At 29.4% G+C, this 27,671-nt stretch overlaps 1 protein-coding gene across 2 annotated transcripts in view; it reads right to left on the reverse strand.

The window, feature by feature from the left end:
• The window catches only part of LOC113378449, a 610,291-nt gene that overhangs the window by 434,748 nt on the left and 147,872 nt on the right, over window positions 1–27,671 (reverse strand). For both annotated transcript variants that reach the window (XM_026618982.1, XM_026618983.1), the window contains exon 3: window positions 20,267–20,964. In XM_026618982.1, the coding sequence (XP_026474767.1) occupies window positions 20,267–20,964 (698 nt within the window). The remainder of the gene's footprint in view (window positions 1–20,266; window positions 20,965–27,671) is intronic.

The following is a 27,671-nucleotide window of genomic DNA, read 5'->3' on the forward strand; positions in this document are numbered from 1 at the left end:
GTACTGGTGCTGGAGAGGTTTACGCTCGCAACCATAGAACAGATTTTAGATATAAGAGAACAACAGAGGACCCCTTTGTGTAGCAAATATTGCATAGAAAGGCGGCTGATGGACCAGGTCAGTGCCAATATTGCGAAACATTTGAAGCTATTTAAAAAACAGTTGCTAAGATTTGGCAGATGCAAAAATGTAGGATACTAATTCTCTTCCTTGAACTGAAACAGTTTCTAAAAATTTACCAGACTCAGCCCTCGATACATACCTCAGCTAGATTAGTTGTGCACTCAATGAAGTGGCATCTATTGTAATTTTTAAAAATTCAGCCAATTTATTTATGTGTGTGTATGACTGTGTGTGAGTATGTATACTGTGTGAGTGAGTACAAACATAAGCACAATAGCTCATAGAATTTTGTAAATTCTGATTGCTATTAAATAAAGTATTTATAAAAAAAAAAGTTTCTAAAATTCGCAAAATCAGCCACCAAATTTATTTTACACAACATTTTCCGGGACTTCACTAGGCAATCTATAATTGCCAAAGAGTATAGTGGTAGAGAATTCTGTTACAATATTACATTTACATTAAAATAATTTTAAGTGAGTTTACAGCATCAGTGTACAGATCCTTACAGCTGGACCAAAATGTACTACAATATTAGCCTTCACCGGATAAACATTATATATAAATTGGAAAAGATTGTACCAGTGTCATACGCGAAACCGGTAGATAATAAGTTAAAGTTAAACCACAAGTAAAATCAATAAATTAAATAAAAAAAGATAAAGCAATGTTTATTTATATTCAAGGATATTATAATTTTTACCATAAATAATGTATTAAATGTATCGAACTATAAGCTGTTGTGATGATGCTCTTATTGACTATGTGGCTTTTTAGATGACAACCAAACGGTAGGTCTATTAATTTAGGGGGCGTCCATTAATCACGTTATTGGAGGGTTTGACAAAAAATCACGAAATATCACGTGGGGGAGGGGGGGTATGGTAAAATATCATGTGTATTTATTTTTTAACTGATTTTTTAGGTAATTTTTAAGATTTTTGAACCCCCCTCCCCCTTGGTGATACCTGGTGATATTCAAAATTACCCCCCCATCCCTATCAAATTTTTGTTTTTTCACGTAACTAAAAATACACGTGATGTTTGGTAGGGATGGGGGGTTAATTTTGAATATCGTCAGGTTTCACCGAGGGGGAGGGGCGTCCAAAAATCGTTAAAAAGTAGCTCACGTGATTAATGGACGCCCCCTTATTTGATATATTTATTTTATTATTAAAATTTCTTTATGATGATGTTCTTTTTAATTTGATGCCACATAGCCGAGAAAATTCTATAATCGTTCGGAAACACATATTCATCAATATTTTCAAGTGAAAACCAATAAATTGGCTGTTCCTTCTGATTAATGAAACCTTTTGATTAATAAACCAAAGCTCTAACCACTAAGCCACAGGAAAAAATATTTATAAAAATTATTATTTTTCAAATAGCATGGGTCATAGTTAGTGGCTAGGTTAGACTTAATCCATAATCATATGCCTTAATCCTTTCTAAAATATATTCACCTACTATAAACATCATAAAAATTATTTTTGCTTGAACGAACTTTTGAAGGTAATGAAGTGCTTTGTTTGGATTATAGCTCTATATAGATCGGAGATATGAACTCTAAGAAAGACCGATAAAAACTACATGGAATGTTATCAAATAGTGCTGAAAGTAAACAGATAAAATGATAAATAAAGCAGTGCTGAGAGAAGTGAGTGAAGAAATAACTCTACTGAACACAAATGTGGCTGAAATTTATTCATTATTTGAACTTGTATACATAGGCAACTTCAAATAAATGTTAAAATTATACTATTAAATAATTAATTGCTTTACACATATTACAGTTGAATACTATTTATACTATATAGTTGTTTTCATGACAGTGGTCCTCTTTAATAGATCTAATAAGTCGGAGCGCTAAGAAATGCTGGAATTGAACTATACTGCCTCATATAAGTATTCACATGATCATCTAATATGGAGTAAATAAGGAGTTTCTAATAATTGAGCGCTAAGAAATGCTGGAATTGAACCATACTGCCTCAAATAGGTATTCACAAGATTATCTAATATGGAGTAAATATGTAGTTTTTAATAATTTAAGTTCATTTTCATACTCAAAGTTCAAGTATTCTTTTTCACTCTCTGCATACATATTTGTTACTGTATAGCTAAATGTGTTTATTCTCTAAATTTTATATCCTAGCATCATATAGCATCTCGAAATTCATGCATTGAGCTTTTACAAAGGTCTTTTAACCGTTAAATTTTGATTTCATCTGCTTTGGTTTTTTCACGTAACATTAAAAGCACAGTAGTACCAGTCATATTTTGTGTTTGAGTTACATTTGTAGCACCTTCTTCAATTTTCTTAAACTTCTTTTTAATCTTTCAATCTCTTTCTTAGAGAATGAATCGGCTCGATGTTGCAAAAAAGTGTCTGATGCACGATGTCGTCGAAAGTAAGATAGAAGGACAGAAAGGACTAGGAAGAAAAGAATGCAGATGATTGACAAATAACTCGAAAAAAAAACAGGGGATTAGAAATAGAAACACATGACTGAGAATCGTGAATTGGAATCATGGAAGCATGAGTTTGGAAATATAATAAACAATGGAGGAAAAAAAATCAAAGATATTTGGTGCTGTCACACCGCAGACCTGGCTTCTCATAGAGCACTATTTAAATGAAGCAAATTCATCGAAAAACTTTCCCCTTCCAAAGTGTTTCTCTAACAATTAGTACCAGCTCCTCAGTTACGTATCGGTGGTGCATTACATGCAGCCGCTTCAATTTTATTGCATTGCCGTTAATTAAAGCGATAGCTGAACGGATTTAATTAAGAACGACTTCTTGACCTTCGCACGAGATAACAGGATGGATGCCAAACACAATGGATCTTCATTGTGTTGAGAGGATCAAGGACAATGAAAAGTGTAATACACAATTACTGTCGCTCTTGTCTTTACAATGGACAATATTAATGATTCGCCGAGCATGTGTTCCATACAAACTAAACTATCTGAAACGTTAAAAGTTTCGTAACGAACTAGATTAATGCCATCGAAGAGCGGCTCGTTGTTGCATAATGGATGGGTGATGGTAAACGGTAGGATCGGGCATTTATCAGGCGTGAAACAATTCCCAAATTCATACGTGTGGTTCAACGTACTATGATTTTAACGTTTAATAATTTACTAAATATCTCGAATATCATTTTTTGCATTTGAACAGAAATCAGTAAGAGCTATTTTAACTGCGCGGCTATTTAGAAGCCAACCCAACGGATGGCCTATGTCTAATTCATTTATTTCATTATTAGAATTTTTTCGCTCCTAGTAGATATATATAAAACAATTTGTTTATAATAATACATTAAAAACAACAGTTTGTAAGTAATATAGAATGAAATATAATAAGCATTACGATTATAGTTGGCTAATCATGAAAAGCCAAAGTTGAAAGCTCTACATTCCATGAAAGTACTTCATCCAGTAAAGATTTTTACGTAAAATATATTCAGTTTTAATTGTGAAATTTAAGTAATTCTAGACTACATTTGTATACAAATGTAATTAAATATATCTATAATATAAAAATGAATCGCAAAATGTGTTGGTAAGCGCATAACTCAACAACGCCTGGACCAATTTGGCCAATTCTTTTTTTAAAATGTTTGCTGAAGACCAAGGATTGTTCTTACGGCGAGAAAAAATCGAATAATCGCCGGGAAAACCCTAAAAACAGCCCTTTCTTTTTCACATACAAACGTTAGTATTTTCATATTTTTGCCATCGGATACGGAATATTTACTCAAGTCAATGAAGCTGAATTTTTTTACTGTGCTCCAATTCGTATGATATTTTGAAATTAGGTTTATCTTGCTCACAAGTTCAAAAGTGAAAATAATTCAGACTCCTTTGCCATTTTCCGGGGAGATAACATCCCTCTCAGTGGTGTAATTCCATTTTTTTAAAACAACGTCGGATATCGATAAAAAAACTAATTATTAGAAAAAAAATGTTTTATAATGTTTTTAAAGAAAGCAAATACTCATCATTTTATTTAAAGCAGTCTTAAATTCAAGATCCATATGGGTGAATGTATATAAATTGCGGTATAGACTGTAGTGTAAAAAAACATATTAATTTCTAACTAATTGGTAAATGTCATTATAGGTTATTAAAAGAATGGAACTTTCGAATTTTAAACATAAGTACAGGACAACGTCTGTCGGGTCATCTAGTTAAATATAATAATCAACAATTTTATATGTTTTAAATTTGAAATGTAAATGCTGCAGATTTTAATGAATTTTCATTTTTCATAAAAATTCAAAGAATAGACATAAATAGAGAGTCAGATTATGAAGAATATAAAATAGTTCAGAATTTTAAAACAAGAAAGAATCTTGAATAAAATGGGTCCAGAATATTAAAATTCCTCTATGTTTTTGAAGTTTATTTTAGTCAGTGACTTCAATCAAACGTGATATAGTAACCACAATGCCAAAATATATTATTCCATAATTATGAAGATTCTATTAATAATATATCATGATAGGTAGAACGGGGCTTGAAGGTCTTCGGTTGAAGAGACCACTACCAATATCTTAAAAACAAGTTAAGAATTTTTTAACCTCTACAAAAGCTTACATGTGGGTGGGGTAAAAAGGATAATCTGAGCCTTTACATTGGCAAAGGTGTAAACAATAAAAAATAGTAAATAAAATATTGAATTTAGTCAAAAAAGCAATTTTACAAGTTAAATAAATAATTATTCTAACTTTGCTGATGATTATTTCTGACGACATACCAGATCAAGTTTATATATATTCAATATATTACAATTACAATATATTATATAGTAAAAAATGTACCCACAACATTTATATTTTGCTTTGGTTGAATAATGTAACTATTATTTCGTAAAATCCCTTTAAAATTATGAATAAGACATTAGACCTGTTTGACCCTGTATGTTCTAATTTACACAGCCTAAGGGGTGAAAAAAGCCACGTATCAAATTTTTGAAAAGCACTGATTGTAAGAAAATTATATTTATTGACAATATACAATGATCAATCATAATCTGGGAGTATAACTGAATATAGCCAGATAGTTGGGAATATGTTATTTTTTGTGATATATTTGGTTTGGATTTCACAATACAATTGCTTGAAGTCAAATTTGACATTGTCCTGCCCTACTGTAAGTAATTTCAGCTTTATAAAATTATATCTTGCTCGACTGAGAAGTCGAAATAATCCGTCGATGAGGTAGCATAAAAGCGATCACGGCGTGTTGTATAAAATCGTACAATAACACGAGCTAATCATATACTGAATTAGTCGTTTGTCTAATTCATTAGATAATTGTATACAATTATCTAAACTTTCAGGTTTTATATCGTAGAAAATCCAATGGTAACTGTACTGTACAGATGTAATTGGCCGGCAATGAGTTGTTGTATTGAAGTGAGTCACAGGTAATATAACATAATAATAACATAGAATAATTTATGCGCTTCTATCAATAGGTTACAAGTACAATAAACCGTGCAATTTACGCCAGCGGTAGCATTCGCGCACGACGCAATTACTTTCTTATACGGACGGCTGGACGGACGACCAGAAGAAGTCCAGCCAGGAGGATAATTTTGAGCAATTCCACATTAATTTATCGACTAGAAGATATTTGCCGTCATTGTGTTATTAGTTAAATTTTCAATGGTTTTCAACTGATGCAACATATTATTAAAATTTCGAATATCATAAATGGCAATATTATTAAATTCGTCACTCACCATTATATGTAAAATACATAGTGTTAGGTAATTTTTAACAAAGGAATATGCATATTTCTACTTAATAAACAAATTAAGTTGTTATGTTACGAGATAACTGCTGTGACCCAAACCATTATTGTTAGTAATTAATTTTCTTGCCTCATAACTTAACAATAATATGTGCGGTACTCATATGAGGCATGAACCCAAAGGGTACAAGATATACATTATAACCTATCACTTTCATAAGTTTGTTGATTTTAATTGAAATAAGTACAAAAATCAATACACTCTGGGTACACGGTTCCATTACTACGCGGAGCTAAAAAACCGACATCCCTCCGACTACACGGACTTCCTATTACATGGGTTTTGTTCAACAGCCCATAAGTTCCTTGCGCAACCTATGAATGATTATAGAAACTTAATATCAAAAAGGTATAAATATAAGTTTTGTTATCGACTTTTATCTTTTAGGCATGCCTGATTATATAATAGCTGCCTAAAACACGTTTGAGCTGACTACTGCGTCGCGCCAATTTTTGAAAAAGGTGTCTATGTCATACATGTCATTTCATCCGTATAATTCCTTGGTCTCCATACAGCACGATAAAAATGGTGCGATTTGTACTAACTCCGAGTCTCTCATAGCGCAGTTCCCATACTACACTATATAAGGTTCCATAGAACGCACTACAAACTAGCCTGAATTTTATGTTAAATACGAGTTTTCTATAGTACGGTCCCCATACTGCCCGGTACGCACTTGCCGCGTAAAGCGAGGGTTGACTGTATCTTATAAACTATAAAATTAAAGCATTTACCAGTTTAATGTGTATTGCCAGAATTGAGGACAAATGCTGTTTTAAGGTGAAATGAAAATATTCTTAATATTTTGCAATTAAAGAAAATGCTTTTTCTTCTTAAGAAATTATATAAAGTGTATACTCGTCAATAACAGTTAACCGATTGATAGTAAGAAGTTTGATTTGATAAAATATTTACCAGTGAAAATATGAATTAGACTCGTAGTGTAAGATTATGCGATCAGATCAGATTATAGTAAAGATAATCATAAATCCATAACACCAGAAATATTCTGTATGCATAATTTAAAAATTACCTAACATGTTCTTTTTCATCCTTCATGTGCAAAGTTGCCTTCTAATTAGGCCACAGACATGCTAAAATACATCAAATGATCCTTTAAATCGACATGTATTTTATTAAAACTAAACACATTAAATTTTATTAAGCAGTAGAAGGAATGTAAAGACCCTGAAGTCGCCTTAAGAGATTACAGATTTCGATGCGGCATCCGGCTCGAAGGACCATCATCGCAAACGAGCACAGTACACGACATTGTTTCTAGGATCGTTCGTTCTATGAACTTGATATTTTCTTTGTACTTCCTAAACGGGCAACGAGTGATTTTTTTCTCGTTGGAGCGGATCTTGATAAAATGAAGAGTGGATGAACCCGTCATGACTCCAAGTCGGGTATGACACGCGGCTGCACCGAACTGCCGAACACATAAAGGGCAAAGCGAAGCCGAGGCGGACAGTCGTTCTCGTTGCACGCTATGTCGTTTAAATGATGCACGTTTGAATTTTCTCAAAGATCGCACTTTGTTAAGGTATTTGTTTGACATGATTTCTGAGAGATTTGGTGCAGTAAGACGATAAGACTATTATATCCATGAATTAGGTAAAACATTTGTTACAGGTACTAAAAAAAATTTTTAAGAGACCTCAGGGCCAGTGGCATAGCACGTTCCCGCTACTGCTGGTCAGGCAACTGCCGACATCAGGCAACTTTGATGTCAAATTTCTACTCGAGGTTATAGATCTCAATTATAGCCTCAAGTGAAAATCGCCTCTCGTGGGTATAGTTGCATATATATATATATATATATATATATATATATATATATAATAAAAATGTTAACAAATATTTCGAGTATAGTTAATTAGTCATAACTATATTGGACAACTACTAGGTTGCCATCCATTCTAAAATCCATGTAATAAAAAGTCAAAACTGAATGTCCTAAGTTTTAGATTGTATATAAAATAATAATAAAAAAGAGACCTTAAAGGGACGACAATCCGTTATGTCTGAAATGCATAATCCCATTTTTTTATGTAACTTTTTCATATAACAATTTCACCAGTTAACTGTGATTGACGAATATACTCGTCATGGAGAAGTGGCAGAATTTTGTGTATTGACGACTATATTTGTCATGAGTAAAAAGCTTTGACAATTGATATAGATTGTATCTTTTGGATAAAAAACAGAAAATATGTATGAAAAAATTTTCATACAAGATGGTACTAAATACTGTGAAAATGCTGAAATGTATTTGCTATACAGACGCATTACACATAAAATGCAACTTCACTCATATGTTATCAAACCATATCGCAAACATATAGTTAAGAGAACATCGTTTTGTTCACATTCACGCGTTTTCGAGGTTAGGTTTTCTATCTGAAATGTCTTATTGCACTGCAACCACATGGCTTTGGGTAGTATTTAGTACGATTCTGTACGAAAACTTCTACATAACATAGTCTTGCCATAACATTAGTCTATTTAGTACGATTTAGTAAGATTTTGTATGAAAACTCCTACATAACATAGCCTTGCCATAACATTGGTCTATTTTACGTTAGGATCGGCCCCATATTTTTTAAATATCAAGATATTTGGCATTTTTCAAGGCTATGCCGGAATAAAATAAATAGTTGTAAGTGGCTTTTTACCTCAAAATAATAATATATTTTTCAAATATAGTTATTTAATTGTTTTATAAGATGTATTGTTAATTTTTAGTTAGATTTAACAGATGTTTTTATAAAAACATTTATAAGTACTAGCTTGCATGTGAAAAAGCAACTTTACAAGACATAAATTAAATAAATAGTTATTCCATTTTTAAATCAAAATTTAAATTCACTTAAAATAAAACAAGTTTACAAAATTTAAATTAAATTAATAGCTATTCCAAATCTGCTGATAAATATTTCTGACAAAATACCAGACAAAAGTTATATTCAGTGTAAATTAACATAACATTTATATTTAGCATTAATTGAATATTGTAACTATTATTTCGTAAAATTCCTGTAAAATTAAAAATAAAACATTGAATCTGTTTTCTCCCCTGGCTGTTCCATTTTAACCTGCCTAGGGATAGAAGACAAATTTTATAAAAAAAGTAAAAAACCAATTTCTATAATTATGCATCAGCTTGGAATTTAACTGAACATAGTACGATAGATGTTTATTTAATACGTGTTGTTTGTGTGACTTGTGATGTAGTTCATTTGGTTTAGACGGTATAATTACTTGTTAGTCAAATTGGACCTTTGAGCCCCACCCTACGTCAGTCACTATTATTTACACCAGTTTATATTATTTATCGTTTAAATGAATATATAAAATAACTTAATATCGTTTACTCTTCGAACGAATCATCCAGATGAAAGTGATTACTATTAATAATTAAGAATTATTAAAAAAATATAAGAACAGCAGCAATTGCTTTCTAATTGATAGATGTAATCGAAATGTGATTTATGATCGTTTGACATTTGAAAATCGTTACGGTTATAAAGCAACAAGTGGATAGGTACTAATAACGAATGATAATATAATTATAAAAAATATAATTGCAAAGTAATTTGGTAGGGACATAAGATTATTTCGATCAAAATACTATAAAATATCATATCGATTTATACATTCATACATACATACATACATACATACATATAACTCTGCTTGAAGCGAATAAAATCGATAACAATCGACAGTTTTACTATTGCAGGTCAAGAATATAAACTATCTTAATCTTCCAATATTGATTGATTCTTTTATCCCACTAGCAGAGAAATATGGTTGTTCACTCGTGCAGATAAAAAACAATTGACTTTAAATCTTCAGATATTTCTTTGAACTATACGAAGGAATGCCATATCAAAAAAATCGGAGACAGGTGATCGTATAAGTAATTTATTTGCAACTGGAATTTTATTTCCAGTAATTATTCTTTTTAGAATTCTTTACCTTACAATAAAGCCAATAAGAAATATTTCTGTTGCAATATATTTTTGCGTTTGTCTTTCTGTAGTCAGTAATCATTCTTATAATATATAATGAAAACAGATTTTAAAGATCTGATTTGTTAAACAGATGTGAACATAAGTTCTTGGTCGTAAAACCATATTTAACTTTCTTTTATGAATATCCAATATCGCAATGTTTATGGGTGTTCCATGGCGTAACGGTTAAGCGCATTTCCTTGTGTAGGCAGGATCATTAGTTGGAACCACCGCTCTGGATAACCTGATATCATGCAGCAGTGATATCAATTTCCACTTGAAAATATAGATCGAAAATATGTTTCCAATTGAAAATCGACCATTTCGGGCACTGCGGTGTGAAATGCCAGTAAAAAATCTCACACTATTTTTGTCTGAATCGAGTTAGAGTTTGACGGTTAGAGTTTACGGAGCTGCCCTAAGGCAGTATTATCTAATAGAATGATTGAAAAATAATCAATATTTTCATACATAATTACAAAATATTGAATATTCTTGAATATGTATATTTTACGCATAATAAAAAAATAAATTATTACTTGAATAATAATATCTTATTAATATCTAGGATTAAGATTGATAATCTCTGATAACTCTATATAAACATTACCTATTGTTATATCACTAAATTGACCGCAATTCAAACCCAAATTGCGCAGTAATAAAAATTAAGCACACACTGTTCTATCATTACCAAATCCAATCTGTAAAATTCCTCTTAATATAATTAAGAGATGTCTTATCTAATCGATGCACAGTAGTTGTAGTTGCTTAATTAGTCAATAAAAAGTGAATGAGTGCGCAATAATAAAGAAAAAATAGTGCAGTTATTAAGAAACTTTTACTGTACTATTTGCACAACTTTGAATAGAAGAAAATCAAATATAAGTACATGATTAGTTTGAGACTTACATTTTATATATTTTTCATATTTATAATTTGGCACATTTTATATAAGCGAAAAAATTAATTAATTAAAAAGGGGTAAGTTCTAATAAAGCAAAGTAAAATATGTTAAGTTTTCATGCATTAATTGGAAGATTAAATAAGCTAAAAAAACTGCTATTTGAAGTCCAATGATATATCGACAAATGTATTGGGTAATTAATAGATCTTGCTTGAAGCTAAAAATCTCGTATTAGATAATATTGCTTTAATCAATCGTATCGTATCAATACAGCCAAGAAGAACTACTAAAAATATCAGCTCTAAACATCGGTAGTACTAATACTCCAGTCAATGGAGCGTTTTGGGTCTGAATTTTTTTTACTGTGCTCCGATTTGCATAGAATTTTAAATTTTGATTCGGCATTTGTTTTGTTTTCACGTTTGAATTTGAGGGTAAGATGAACCTAATTCCAAAATTTCATGCAAATCGGAGCATAGTAAAAAAATTCACAGGTTATACCCTTTTTACTGCACTATAAGTAGCTTTATTGGCATCTATTAAGGCTCTGTTGATAAACGGCTTTGCAATAAAATTGCTAAATCATTTTTTAAACTGTTTAATAAAGAAAACGGTTGATCCTCAATATTCGATCAAGTCCCCATATTTAAATTGATTCACAACTGAAATTTTTCAAAAACTTGGAAATCAGAATATTCAAAAATCACTTCACTTCAGTTTTTCTAATTATGATGATGTTGAGATGGTTAGAACTGCTAAAAGTTTAGCATAAATAAATTAGTGAATTTAGTTCAAAAACTAGTGGTGCATGGCATTGTGCCTTAAAACAAATTGCTAGAACTTCCCGTACAGTAATTTAGCGAACTAAAAATAATCAAATCAAATTAAATGAGTAATAACAATTGTTTTAGAAATGTTTAAATATTAATTAAAAATAAATTCATTCATAAGACGATAAAAATGTATCGTCTTATTTTATATGTCGTACTTATACTTGGGCGACGCGACGACCTTTATACCTATGTTAATCTACAAGAACGTAAAGAGAATAATTGACAATCTTCATTAATTAACTTCTTCACACTGTCGACATAAACAATATGCTTTTTGAATCACTCTAATCGGATATGCCGTTCTCTCAAAAACTGCTAATTTTTGCACTTTTTGCTCCGCATCTCCAAAACCGTTGGATCTGCCTCCACAAAATGTCATGTAACCAATTATTCATACAATCGATATAAATCGATTATCTTTTAAATCATTCTCATGGGATGAGCCGTTCTCTCAAAAACTCGTTTTTGCACTTTTTGCCAAAAACTAATCAGAACGTTTTCCGTCAATACGAATCGAATGTTGTTTGAATCACTCAAATCGGTTTATCTGTGCTCCCGATAACGTGGACAAAAAATTGTACCCAAACATACGCGTACACACACATATACACTACCCTGCAAAAGTTTGGACAAACTTAGGAAAATCGTTGCCTTTTTTATTCATCATTCTCAGACAGTTCAATGTAACAGATTCAATTTACGAGTTAAAAACATTTATATGTGATATTTTCGAATTTTTGTGAGAAAAAACGAAAAAAAAATCAATCCAGCCGTTTTTCATCAATCTGTTGGCCTTTCGATTTGAGGTCATTGGCGCGCATTTTTAAATGATGATGCATCGAGTAACAGCTAATTTGAGTTCAAAAAAATAGTTAATGTAATTCAAAATGATAATTTGTAACATTATACAATTTAAAATATTTCGTAAATTAACATATTTCTGTACAGTAAATAAATGAGAATTTAAAGAAAATGGTCAAAAATCATTCTCAAAATGTTTTTCTATATTAATACGTACATTAAACTGTCTGAGGAGAACTATAAATAAATTGACGAAAAAAGTTTTCCCAAGTGAGTCCGAACTTTTGCAGGGTAGTGTACATACATCAATTTTTAATCAAGTATGCAAAAACGTTCAGAAACCTGTGAAACGTAAATATATGCAAAAGTATTCATTTTTTATTTTTTTGTGATTACTATAACTTATCCTAAGAAAAGATAATAAAAACTCGAAGAAAAAAAATAAGACTGAATTTTTTCCGGCCGTATGTGTATAAGTAATTTACAATGTTTTTCGATAAGAGTTCGTTTTGCTTGTAGTATAGCACGGTGGTACTAACACAATGCACAATAGGACAAACTACAATCTTGATTGCACTATGACCTCAAATGCAAAAGGCGCATGATCCGAAGGAATCGCGAGGTAGGTACTTAAATTCTACTGCTATAAACCCGATACTTATAAGGAAAGCTAAAGGTATATCACAATATCTCTAGTATTTATTCAAATGAAATTCAATAGGTCAAATAGTTTACACGGGCAAGACATATATACTTCGGCCGTCGTGTCGCCAGATAGGTAGTAAATATAGCTTGAGCGCTTTCCAGGTCTTTGGAGTATCTAGAAAATGACATTTACGAACAAAACGATTTGCTCTAATGAATAACATCAAGAAAGCTGCATATTTATAGGTTCCAGAATTCAATCACGTTTATCTCCCATGTGCATTTGCCCTAAATAATTTAGATATTCGTGTATTATTTTCGTGAGGAACACACTGGATTAAACTTATGAATAGAGCAGATGTCGTGATAGAATTTGAAACGGATCGTAAATTATATAACTGAAATTTATTTTTGATTAAATTGCTTCTAACCAATGTTGGCAATTACAAAATCATTATATAGTAGAACAGAGTACAGTAGTAATAGAAAATATTTTGAACCAAATTTTAGAGCATTTGATCACGATCATCAATATGACCTGAGCTGACATCTTACAATTATAATAAGACTTAGATGTAGTTATTGCTATGTGACAATGTTAGTCAATTTAACGTGCCTTTGTAAACCATTGTTAGAAAAAGATGTATTAAATTGTTAAATAAAAACGTCTATAAATTCCTAAATTATAAAAAAAAATTATAATAATTTATATGGTATCATACACTGATACAATTTATGTGATATCACTATATGATGCATTATTTTATTAGTGTCGAAATTTCGTTGATAAATTGCTATGTTCGTTGATAATTTGTATGCATAAATGTACCAATCAATATTTTATGATATAAAAATAATAAAATACGCATTCTAAAAGAAAAGGGAAATGCTATTGAAGCAAACATTAACTCGTACAGTTACAATTTTGAATTAATTCAGATAGACAACCACCTAGAAAATTATCTTTTTTTAGCATCATAAGTCATATATTAGTACATTTAACAAATATTATGATGTTAAAAAGAACAAAATCAATGATATATAATCAAACAAAATTATTATCAAAGTAATACACCAACACAAAGAATAAGTTACTTATTAACAATGGATAACAACATACATGAATTTTCAATTGAAAAGCTCAGTGATTAAGTGTAAGATTTGCGCCTGACTGACATGTTTGTGAGATTTATCTTTTTATTAATATATTCTTAACATCACTTCTTATTAAATTGTATTGCACAACCAATAATAGATATCATGTTTCAATCCTATGCAAAGTTTTCAAAAATATCGATTATTCGTATTTTGTTTAAATGTTACAAATAATAAACGTACTAGTAGGGTAGAGCGGGTTAGAAGGTACACCACCAATATTTCAAAAACTAGTAAAATTAAGCATTTTTTTAATAACAATATTTGAAAGTAGAGAAAAAAAGATGTATATAAACCAGCCATCACCTTGATTTTTACGACGTCGCCGTCAGAAGATAAATGGCTATGTTTGAAAATTCATAACAAAAGTATTTTCTTTCGACGTTTTTTTTTTTAGTTGTGAGCACTGTTGTTTAGTTTACGAGACCTTGATATAATTTTCAAGTATAAGTAATGTAATTGTTTTAAAAGATGTTAATTTTAAGTTAGATTCAACCATTTTTTTATATAACCTCTATAAAAGCTTGCACGTGGGTGGGGTAACAACTGAATCATTACCCAAACGTGTAAAAAATAAAAAAATAGCAAATAAAAAAGTAAAAAGTTAATTAAGTTAAATAAAGCAATTTCACAAGAGATAAATGAAATAAAAAGTTCTTCTAACGCTACTGTTGAATATTTCTGACACAATACCAGATCCTTGATCTATTTAATATTTACAGTTACAGTCACAGTTATCTCTGTAAAAAATACACCCTTGAAATTTATATTGTGCATTAGTTGAATAATGTAGCTATTTTTTTTTAAATCCCTTTAAAATTAAAATAAAACATGGGGCCTGTTTGACCCCTGGCTGTTCCAATTTACCCCATCTATAGAATAAAAGCACCAACCAGGTTACAAACTTTTGAAAAAAAGCAAGAAAAATAATTATTTTATAATGAACATAGTCAAATAGTTGTTTGCTTGATATGTGTCATTTGTTGTGATAATTGTTTGTGATTGGTTTGGATTTCACAATATAATTGCTCAAAGTCATATTGGACCTTTGTGCCTCGCCCTACCATATATAAATATAAACGAATGAAAAGATACGTTATTTATGATTGTCTACGTGCTAAAAATTTAAGTTTTGTGTCCTGTAATTGGTTCCTTAAGTTAGTGGAATATCGATTATGCCTAATTTTGGGTTTTCAATTGATATGATTTTTGTTTCCATTGTTCCCAGAATTAGTTTTCCTCTTTTTATTGAGAAATTTGTAAATCAAGTTAAGAAACATTACTTATTTATTATCGCATACAAAACAATTATGTGTAGTTTATAATTGACAATAAATTATTTTACACCCTTTTGTAAACTTTTTAAGTAGATACAAAAAGTGCACAATTCTCTTTGGCATGCAATATTGTTCCTATTTTCAATGTGTTGCAGACTTGAACGAACATAAAAAAAAATTTTTTTCAATGAACCCAATTTCTAAAGCTGATAAAGTAAGATAATTTTAGGAGATATTGATCATCAAACATCAAACGAACAACACCACAAAAAACACATTTATAAATGAATGAAAAATTGTAAATACTAAGTTTTTTCTTTTTTGAATAAAAAGATGAATTATTGTGATGCAATTTTTCGTCTTGTGCTAAGGGTCAGCAAATAGTTTAATATATCAACCCGGAGCCCCGCGGCGAGACGCGGCTTGCCGGTACTCGCCCCTTCGACTAACTTCCGGAATGATACAAATGAGAAAATTGTGATTGCATATTAGTTTTCTTAGATGACGCCTACATTTGTTTAACTATTTATCATTGATAACACTTTGAAATTTACATTTTAGACATATTTACTTTTCCGATAAAGTAAATGCAAAACTCATAAGAAAAGTACCCAGATTGAATTTCATCCCAATATGTGCAAAAAATTGGTATAACTAGTGGGGCATATATGTGTCTTAATGCAAATTTCTGAAACTTTCCATACCGTAATATGAAATATTAGAAAATTTTGAAAATATTAGTTTTTTTTTTTTTTTTTTAAGTTTTGACAAAGTTGTTTCAACAACAAACAATTGAAATTTTTGAAACTTTGAATTATGAAAACTTTAAGACTTCTTGAAAATTTTGAAAATTTTAAAATTTCTTGAAAATTTTGAAATTTTTTGAAAATTCGTTTTTTTTTAACTTCCCGTAGGGCAAGTTCTAGTAATCGCCAAAAAAATCGAAAATGAAAATTTTTATATATTTTTACGTTTCAAAACCTTCTGAATACTTTGTCGTACCTTAGAAAAAATGAATGTATGTGTGTGTGTGTGCGGATACAAATTTTCGTCGACGATTTCGGGAATACGAATGAAACGATTTGAATAATTCAAAAAACATTCGATTCGTATTGATAAGGAGACGTGCTTATTAGTTTTTGGAGAAGGCAGGTCTACCCGTTTCGAAGATATGGGGCAAAAAGTGCAAAAAACCGTAATTCAGTTTTTAAGAGAACGGAGCGTCCGATTTGAATAATTCAAAAACATTTTATTTGACAAGATAAAGAATTGGTCAAATTCTCATGAAGGCAGGTCTAGCAGTCATTAAAAACGATCATTAGACATATGCATATAAAATTATCAAATATTTTATAGAGATTTTAACAATGAGTATAAATTTGACGGCGACGCGGCGCTTGTGCGCTTTGACATTTCGTCTCTATGCAGTTAAAGCAGTACAATTGCTCTGGAAAAAAGTCCAGAATTTCCAAAATATGTCAAAATGAAGAAAACATTCATTTTCCAAATAAATTTTTGAAAAAAAAGTAATTTTTTGTAGAATTTATAGTTTTTCAAAAATCTAATTTTTTCGAAGTAAATTTTTTTCAAAAATGTTAATCGTTTTTAAAAAAATAATAATTTTTGGTACGGGTAGTTCCAGCAATTTGCTTTAAGGCACGATGCCATACGCCCCACTAGTCTTTTTTTTTAATTCTGAAACCCATTTAAATCGGTTAGTTTATACTGTGGAAAATATCGAATACATTCGTTTTAAATCTATAAGTGAACTTTATAAACAAAAACTCTTGGTACGGAATCCAAAAAATAAAAATAAAATTTGTACTTATTATTAAAATCTTTGTAAAATATCTCAATTTGATGCGCATATGGCCAAAAATCATCTTTCAAAACGAAATGGCATCCTTTTAAGTTTTCTTTCTGGATCTCTAAAACCGCTCATATCATCAAGATTTTTTTTTAATTATTGAAATCACAGACTTTGTTCTCTTAAAAGCTTTGCAATTCTTGTTCCGCCTTTACAAAATGGCAAGATCTGTCTTAGCCCAAAACTAATCAGGACATCCCCCTATCAAATCGAATCTAATATTTTTTGAATTATCATCGTCGACAAAAATTTGTATCCGTACACACACACAAACACACGTAATATTATCATCGTAATATTAATTTTTGAACTGGTTTGACGAGGATAGTCCATATAGGTACCATCCAGCAAAAGTCTGGCAATAAGTCACATCAGGTCAAATTGTTGAAATTCAGATATAGAACTGATATAATAGTGATCTATTCCCTCTGACATAACTATATTATTATTAGATTTGGTCTATGAGACTTGTCTAAAGTGTATTCACACTTGTAATCATTTCGAGGATCTTTAACATGGGCCCGAGTACACTATGAGAAATTGACCTTGCGAAGTATTTGATTCGATATTATATTGAATGTTTTATTGTTGGCGGGTATTGTTTCGATGTATGTTGTATTTTTTCTTTTTATTCTTATCGCACAGGTTATTAATGTCAGACCATAAAGATATCCCGGACGGATAATGCTTTCAGAAAATACTCGATAGAAATTCTGTACGAATAATAGGTTTAAATATTAGCTGACCAAGCCCTTGTTAGATGCTTTATGAAGAGTGATAATAGATATGGCCATTTATACTGCAGAATAATAAGACCATTAAGTTTGTGCTTGGATTATAATAAACATCATAGATTACCCTGGAATGCATATGCCTGAGCATCATTGGAATGAAACATTGTGAAAATTTGCAATGAGTAAGTTCATACTAAACAAAGCCATAGAATTCTCTCTATGGAGTGATATATAAATTAATTTTATATCTTGGTAAAACACACTTTTCTGTTCATTTCACAAAACAAGTTACAAGATCAACTTATATCTGGGTTGTTATCAAATAAAATAAAAACTATAAAAAATTATACCAACCAATAAACACAATATATAAAGATATACGTAACATAAAAAACAAAAAATATATAAAAATAATAACAATATCAATAAGTATATTGTTCGATCGTATTTTCGTTTTATTATATCGGTCATGAAGGTGACAAACTTCATATGATTGTGATTCATGGCATTGACCTTTTACACGGGATGGTTGCTACCCCTGGTAGAGGGAGTGTTTAATACCACAGCTACAATTAAGGATTAAATTATAATCCAGCAACCTTAGTTATCGAAGGAGAGTTTTAGCAAATTTATAACTACATGACGCAAATACATATATAATGATTTATTGAAGAAGACCAAGAATGACTAAAAAAATTGGACCTAAAAAAATATTCGTAAACTCGTAAAATTAAAAACTATAAAAAAATTCATACCAATCAACTTCATACAACATACAAAATTGTCATGAGTCTCCATATCATTTCACTTAACGAATTAGTTAAAATGTTATTTAAATCGAGCGAATCTTAATATTTATCATATTGTTTTCTATAACGAATATCATGAATTTTTAATTTATTTAATAATTTATAAAGTTCAACATGTTTTATATCAAAACTAACTAGTGGGAGTGTATGGCATCGTGCCTTAAGGCAAATTGCTGGAACTTCCCGTACCGTAACGAAATGTTCGAGGAATACTGAATGTTTTGAAATAGATTATTATTAATATTGTAACATTGTCTAATATTTATAACTGAATTGCAAAGTTGAAATTATTTGTTCAAAGTATATTAGAACTTTAGTCAGAAGTAAAAATAAAATCTGAATTATTTTCGATATACAAAAAAAAATTTTTTTGAAAAAAAAAATTGAGAAAAAAAGTTGAAACAATTTTTTTTTTCCAAAATCAATTATTTAGGTAAGACAAGCAGAAAGTTCTTTGAATCATTTAAATAAGACGCTTAATTCTCTCAAAAACTGCCGTTTTTGCACATTTAGCTCCGTATCTTCGAAATGGCCGGGCCTGCCTTTGCCAAAATCTGATAAACACTTTTCCAATCATTACTAATTGAATGTTTTTTAGAACATTCAAATCGGATGCTCCGTTCTCTCAAAAACTCGATTTCTATTTTCTGCACTCTTTGCTCTTTATCTCCGTAACTGCTGGACCTGCCTTTGCCAAAAACTAATCAATAATATATAAACTAATAACTAACTAATCTCCCTATCAATAGGAATCAAATGTTTTTTGAACCATTCAAATCGGTTGATCCGTGCGCCCGAAAACGTGACTGGAAATTTGTATCCATACATACATACACACACACACACACATTCACACTGAGGTATGCCAAAATGTTCAGAAACCTTCAAAACGTCAAGAAATGTAAAAATTTTCAATTTCGATTTTCGGCCCATTACAATAACTTACCCTACGGGAAGTTAATTAATACCAATTGTATGTGATTGTATTTATAGAAGAAATAAGCAATTTTTAAAAAATTGCAAAATTTAACTAAAATTTGTCCCAAAATTTAAAATTGGATTTGAGCGTTCGCAAATTAACTTTTACCACAGATAAATTGTGGCCCACAAAGACACGCGCACAGATGTGAAAATTTTTTCGAGCATGTGAATATAAAACAATGTTTTCGATTACTATTTTTGGTCAACATCTAAAGCAGCAAGTATATCTTATTAAAAATTGCAGCAAGATATTTTTTTGATATTCTAAAATTTTTTTACACTGACCTTGATTATCGCTGGGCGCTCCGTCGCCGTCCGCCTTTTCTTCTGCGTCGACATCAACCAGCTCCTTGTCCAGATCTTCGAAATCAATCTCGATATCTTCTAAATTCACATCGGCGCCCTCTTTTGAAAAATCACTCAAGTCCACATCAACGTTCTCTTTTAAACACTCATCTAACGTCTTGGCAACTACTAGATTCTCTGCCAAGATATCAGATTCCATTCTCACTGTATCAAAGTTCACATCCACTTTAGTAGACTCAATAACGTTCATTGCACTTGGGTAGTTCTTTTCTATAATTTCTCCACTTTTTTTATTGCCTGACACCGGATTGTCTGACGCGCAAAGATCGGATTTCGGTAATGTATCTTCTTGAAGTGCACTTGACTTTTTCACCACAACACATTTATCAACCGATAATTTTTCATGGTTTTCAACTGCATCCAACGGGATATTCAGATTACACTCGTTTTTGTCAGCATTAATATTTTTATGAGTATCAATTATTTTTGTTGGTTCAGTTAAGTTTTCCATGGCCTTTTTCTGCGATAGAGCAACATCAATATCGTGCAGAAGATCGTCTTTCTTGTTAATTGCATCAATTTGTTTGATTTCTGCGATGTTGTTGTTCAAAGTGATGCTTGCCGTAGATATTTGCTTCGAGTCGGCGTCTTCAGAACTGTCGATTATAACAACAGGCCTGTAGATGAAAATCGAACATTAGTAAATCAGCTAATTATTAGATAAAATTATTTATAAAAGAATTATCATTTTATTCTCTTAAGACCAATAAAATCTTGTTTGACTACGATTCCAAAATAGTATAGTCATTGCAAACTAATACAACTCCTACTATTAAATTCTGAAACAATCACAACTCCTGCTGACAAATATATTGATATATTTTTAGAGGCGTATATTTCAAGGTAAAGCGAATAAAAAGTTCAATATTATTGATCTATAGTCGAACCAGTAAAAGAAACCAGATTCAGTAAAATAAACTAAAAATTGTAATTGCAGTTAATTATAAAAATTGTGAAATCACACTAGTCTAGTTTCCGGTTCCGTAAAAATATATTTTTATATATAATTTTATCCTCTCATTATTGATTGAAGTACATTGCAGAAAAAATTTCATAAAAAAGGATTGTTAATATTAGTATTGAATAATTTCAAAATTTTAAATCAAATACATTTTAATTTCTACAAAGTTTATTCAAACGATGGCAAATAGAACATCGTCTTGATTAATTTTTCATAAAGTTTGATCATGCTGTTTTTATAATGAGTTTTTTTTTATTAATATTTGAAGTTTCATTCGTTAACAATTGTAAATATATGCATAAAATATCAGAAAATTGCAACAATATTGCAACTTGCTTGATACACAAAGATCAGTATTTAGTAATTTTCAGTTAGTAAGAGTATTATTTAGATAAGTTATAATTAAATTTAACGTTTTATTATATAAAGTATTAATGGTATTAATAAAAATTGTATATTATAAAGAATAAAGAATTGTTCAATTTAGCTCTATTTGCGAGTACTTCATATTTCCTATATAAATTTGTCTATACTATGAAAAAGCAAAATGTATTTTGTTAATATATTTTGTAGTATGGAAGTAAGGAACGCACAGACAAAATGAGATGGTTTTTCAAATAATATTTATTAACTTCCCGTAGGGTAAGTTATTGTAATGGGCCGAAAATCGGAATTGAAAATTTTTACATTTCTCGACGTTTTGAAGGTTTCTGAACATTTCGGCATACTTCAGAAAAAATGGATGTGTGTGTGTGTATGTATGTATGGATACAAATTTTCGCCCACGTTTTCGAGCGTACGGATCAACCGATTAGAATGGTTAAAAAAATATTCGATTCCTACTGATAAGGAGAAGAGCTGATTAGTTTTTGGCAAAGGCAGGTCCAGCAGTTACGGAGATAAAGAGCAAAGAGTGCAGAAAATAGAAATCGAGTTTTTGAGAGAACGGAGCATCCGATTTGAATGATCTAAAAAACATTCAATTTGTAATGATTGGAATAAGTGGTGATTAGTTTTTGGCAAAGACAGGTCCAGCCATTTAAAATATACAGTGCTAAATGTACAAAAAATCGCCTTTTTTGAGAGAAATAAGCATCCGATTTGAATGATCAAAAAACTTTTTGCTTCGTTGACGAAGTTATTGCTTTTGGAAAACAATTTTTTTCATTTCAATTTTTTTTTCGAGTATCGAATATAATTGAGATTTCAATTTTAATCCTGGTTAAAGTTCTAAATCTCACTTATATACTTTAATATATTAATATATTAATTTAATATAATACCATTTAACTTTGTTAGTTTATATAATTCTTATAAATATTACACAACGTTACAGTATTTATAATAATCTATTTCAAAATATTTAATATCCCATCGATCACTGTGACAATGACGGTCAACATCTGACAGGATTGTGATTATAGAATTCATCATGTTACACTGTCGCGAAAAAGTTACTGAAACTAGATATTTTTGAATAAAGGTACTGTGTAATATTGTTGATATTTACCATTGTTATTAATGCAATCTTTTTATTATATTTTATGTACATACTATTATAATATATTGTTTTATCAATTCCTCAAGTTATTTATTTATTTATAATTACTTTTAGAAAATAAATTATTATCAGTAAATATTTAAATCGCATTCAACCATTTGTACTCCTCCAGTAAAAGAAATGTGATATACATACAACTTATAGTTACAAAGCAAAACATTGATGGTGTCTCATTAAATTTCTTTTATCGTATTGTTTCCTCGTTTCAATATTTACATATCTCTCGATCGTTCGTTTTTAACATGGGAGATCAAAAATGCACAAAGAATCATTTCACTTGAAGACGATGATAACAGTGATCAGAGATACGGACCTTCTTCGACATTCTAACTTGAATCGACGGCCTGAGAGTATCTGAACTGATTATACGAAATGAATCGACACAGAAAATCAAAATCAAAGAAACATTCTAAACGTGCACCGTTATATGGTTAACTTAAATTCAACGTTTGCCGATCACGATGTGCAATTATATCTTGCATACATTGCGTTGTATTTCTCTCTTGGGCATACGACGAAATAAACTTCCCAATGTGTACAATGAAAGAGTTGGAGAAAATGTCGATTATATATGTAAAAACATATAATTCTTTCATGGATTCCAGGATCCTATACAAATTATTTTTCATCGGTCCAAATATGTAATTACAAAACGAGAAATTCACACTAATATAATTTCCCATACGTTTTTTACCTTTCGCAGAGAATTTATTGAAGTCGACAAAAATAAAAAAATATTATTTTTTGATATATTAAATTTCCCAGTCATTTTGACACCCCTGAGAAAAGTTATGTCCGTATAAGTGAGAAATTAATTCAATACCGGACAGTTGTAAGCTTGTAAGTAGTGGTGCATTGTGCCTTAATACAAATTGCAAGAACTTAGTTTTTTAGGAATATTAACAAATTATGAAACATTTGGTTTTTATTTAATTTTTGAAAAATTTCGACTTTTTTGAAAACATTTAAATTTTTTCAAAATTTTGAATGTTTAAAGATATATTCAAAAAAAAAATTTCGAAGCATTCACAATGTTCAAGAAAGTCGTTTTTTTCTAAATTAAAAAAAAATCAAAATACACTTACAAATATACCATATTAGCAATAATCTATTTGAATTTATTTAAAATAATTGTTATTAATCATTGATAAATTTGTACTGATCATTAATTTTTATTCCTTCAATGTTAAATTATTGTACCAGAAGTTTCTGCAATTGTACCAGTATTAATTATATATATATATATATATATATACGAGTATATATATATATGTATATGTATATTATATTATACATTTATAACCGCGTAGCGACATATATAATATATAAGTAATAAATGCATAATAAATAAAATTCAATCAAATAAAACATATTACATAGATACAAAAGTTCATAATGAATATAAATATATAAAAAGAAAAAACTTATAGAAACCAAACCAGGAAGAACAAAAAAAATTAATTAAATTAAAATTTATTGAACACTAAATTTAAAAAAAATGTGTAAAAGAATAATATACTAATATATTAATATATTTACATATATATATATATATATATATATATATGTAATAACAATATATATATATATATATATAATTTTTCTATTTAATCTTTTTTAATTCAACGATTGGGTCGCAAAAGTATTTCAAATATGTATCAACGTCGATAAAACTATCAAATATATATATATATATATATATATATATATATATAACATTATTGATTATGGTTAGTAATATATGTTCAAATTTATCACCACTTTCAGAAAAATGGCACCTACTGGGTTGCCCAAATGGAGATATCATATTCTAATATTATTTAGTGTTGCCATCTAATACACAATATGTATGTGTTTGTATCAAATTTAAGCTAAACTACAATGCCGAACTCTGATTGGTCATAGACATATTTGATCTTGCACGGATCGGCCACTATATGGCCATAGAGCTCAGCGGTCAGGATGGACACCGTCAGCCGTTACATTCAAACATAGAATGTTTGTAGATCTAAGAAGCCACCTAACTGTTATTTCTAATTGCTGTTCAAAAACGAAAAAAATAAAATGAGAAGTTTATGTTTGTGTATACTTCGACAATATATGTTTTGCAATATATAGAATTATAGTTTTGAAAAAAAACATAAATTAAGACACAGTGATCATCCTCAAATTGAGTCAACTTCACTCTGCAGGGTTAGCATGAGCTTTTCGTTACAACTGACTCGTTACAACGTCACATCAGTTTCGGTGTTAATGGCAGAAGTTACTGATATCCTAAATAACAGACGGAAGTTTTATATTATATTATAATATTTCGCGATCAGTGTAATTACTGTTTTGTAGTGAAAACGAACGGGAATCTGGTAAGTTTTAATCTGATAATATTTTCAAATATCAGAACTTAGTATTTCATCTAATATAAAACAAATGTTTTTTTGCATTCTCAAAATTCACCACCTTGAAGAAAATCAAATATAGTTTAATTTTGGCATATTTTCATAGCAAAACTTATTACTGCCTGTTACTATTTTACACTACTACTTCAAATATAAGAAAATTGTATGAAATAATTTTATTCACAAATTTTAATTTTTTTTGTTGTCAACACATAATCCATAATCAATGTTGTATAAAATATATATTATAATAACCTGACCTATAGTGTTGCTACATTTTTATTATAAATGCTTTTAGATCAAATTGGAATATATTATATTGCAGTTTACATATTATTTTTTAAATCATAATAATTTATATTAAAATATATGATATAATTTTGTGCGAGTATTTCATCTGACAATAAGTGAATTATCAGTAATATTAAAATATAAAAAAATAACATGAAATCATTTTATTCACACATTTTAAATTTTTCGTTGTCAAAACATAATCCATAATCACTAGTTGTACAAAATATATATTATAATAACCTAACCTATAGTGTTGCTACATTTTTATTATAAATTCTTTTAGATCAAATTGCAATAGATTTTATTGTAGTTTAATTATTATTTTTTAAATCATCATTCAATACGTGCATTATCAGAATTATTAACATATAAAAAATAGTATGATTCATCATTTTATTCACACATTTTAAATTTTTCGTTGTCAAAAATTTACAATCCATAAACATTAGTTGAATAAAATATATTATTTTTATTTTTATTTAATTTTTTATTTTATTATTGCATTTTATTAGTTTTGTTTTATTTATTATTTTATTATTTTACTTTATTTTTTTTTAATTATTATTTTATTTTTTTATTTTTCATAATGTGACCTATAATGTTGCTTTATTTTTATTATAGGTGCTTTTAGATCAAATTGGAATGCAATATTGTAGTTTAATCATTATTTTTTAACTTCCCGTAGGGTAAGTTATTGTAATGGGCAAAAATCGAAAAAGAAAATTTTTACATTTCTCGACGTTTTGAAGGTTTCTGAACATTTTGGCATACCTCAGAAAAAAAGGATGTGTGTGTGTGTGTGTGAATGTGTATGTATGTATGGATACAATTTTTCGTCCACGTTTTCGGGCGCACGGATCAACCGATTTGAATGGTTCAAAAAACATTCGATTTCTATTGATAGGGAGATGTGCTGATTAGTTTTTGGCAAAGGCAGGTCTAGCCGATCAGGAGATACGGAGCACAGAGTGCAGAAAATAGAAATCGAGTTTTTGAGAGATTGGAGCATCCGATTTGAATGATCCCAAAAACATTCAATTCGTAATGACGGGGAGAAGGGGTGATTAGTTTTTGGCGAAGGCAGGTCCAGCGGTTTCGGAGATACAGGGCTAAATGTGCAAAAAATGGCAGTTTTTGAGAGAGCTAAGCGTTCGATTTGAATGATTCCAAAAACTTTCTGCTTGTTTTAACAAAATAATTGATTTTGGAAAAAAAAATTTTGCTTCAAATTTTTTTTTTAATTTTTTTTTTCAAAAAAATTTTTTTTTGTATATCGAAAATAATTCAGATTTTTATTTTAATTCTGTTCTAAAATACTTTAAACAAATAATTTCAACTATCCAATTTAGTTTATATAATTCTTATAAATATTCGACAATGTCACAATATTTATAATAATCTATTTTAAAACATTTAATATTCCTCGATCATTTCGTTACGGTACGGGAAGATCCAGCAATTTGCCTTAAGGCACGATGCCATACACCCCACTAGTTAAATTATAATTTATATTAGAATATATGAGTGAATTATCAGAAATAACTAGTGCCAAATAGTTCCAATTACAATAATAATTCAATTCAGCATATAATATAACATATTGCATATTTACTTTACTATAAAACTTTTTATAATAATTATGCAAAATATTAAATAATAATAATTAGGTTAGGTTATACTTTTTTATTTTTTATTAGTAAAAAAAAATATAATTTTTTGAAGTATTCTACAATATAAAAAAATTAAATTTAAAAAAATATATGTCGCAATACTGATAATCGTAATATATATATATATATATATATATATATATATATATGTATATATATATATATATATATATATATATATTAGGGTTGTCCTTAAAATGGTCATTTTCGAATTTCCTTGCTCCCAGGGGAGCAACAATTCTCTGAAAGTTTTAGCTCTTAATATTAACGTTTAGATAGAGCGCAATTCAATCAAAGTTTGTATGGAAAGAGCATGGAAAAAATTTTGAAAATTTAAAAAAAATGTTTTAGATATAACTTAGCGACAAATGAATGAGTTTTATTCATTCATTTGTTCGCTAAATTACATCTAAAAAACATTTTTAAAATTTTTGAAAATTTT

The sequence above is a fragment of the Ctenocephalides felis genome, unplaced genomic scaffold, assembly GCF_003426905.1.
Source record: "Ctenocephalides felis isolate EL2017-DRISC unplaced genomic scaffold, ASM342690v1 CF-g0.4_SCAFFOLD_01886, whole genome shotgun sequence".
In the NCBI taxonomy this organism is placed as follows: domain Eukaryota; kingdom Metazoa; phylum Arthropoda; class Insecta; order Siphonaptera; family Pulicidae; genus Ctenocephalides; species Ctenocephalides felis.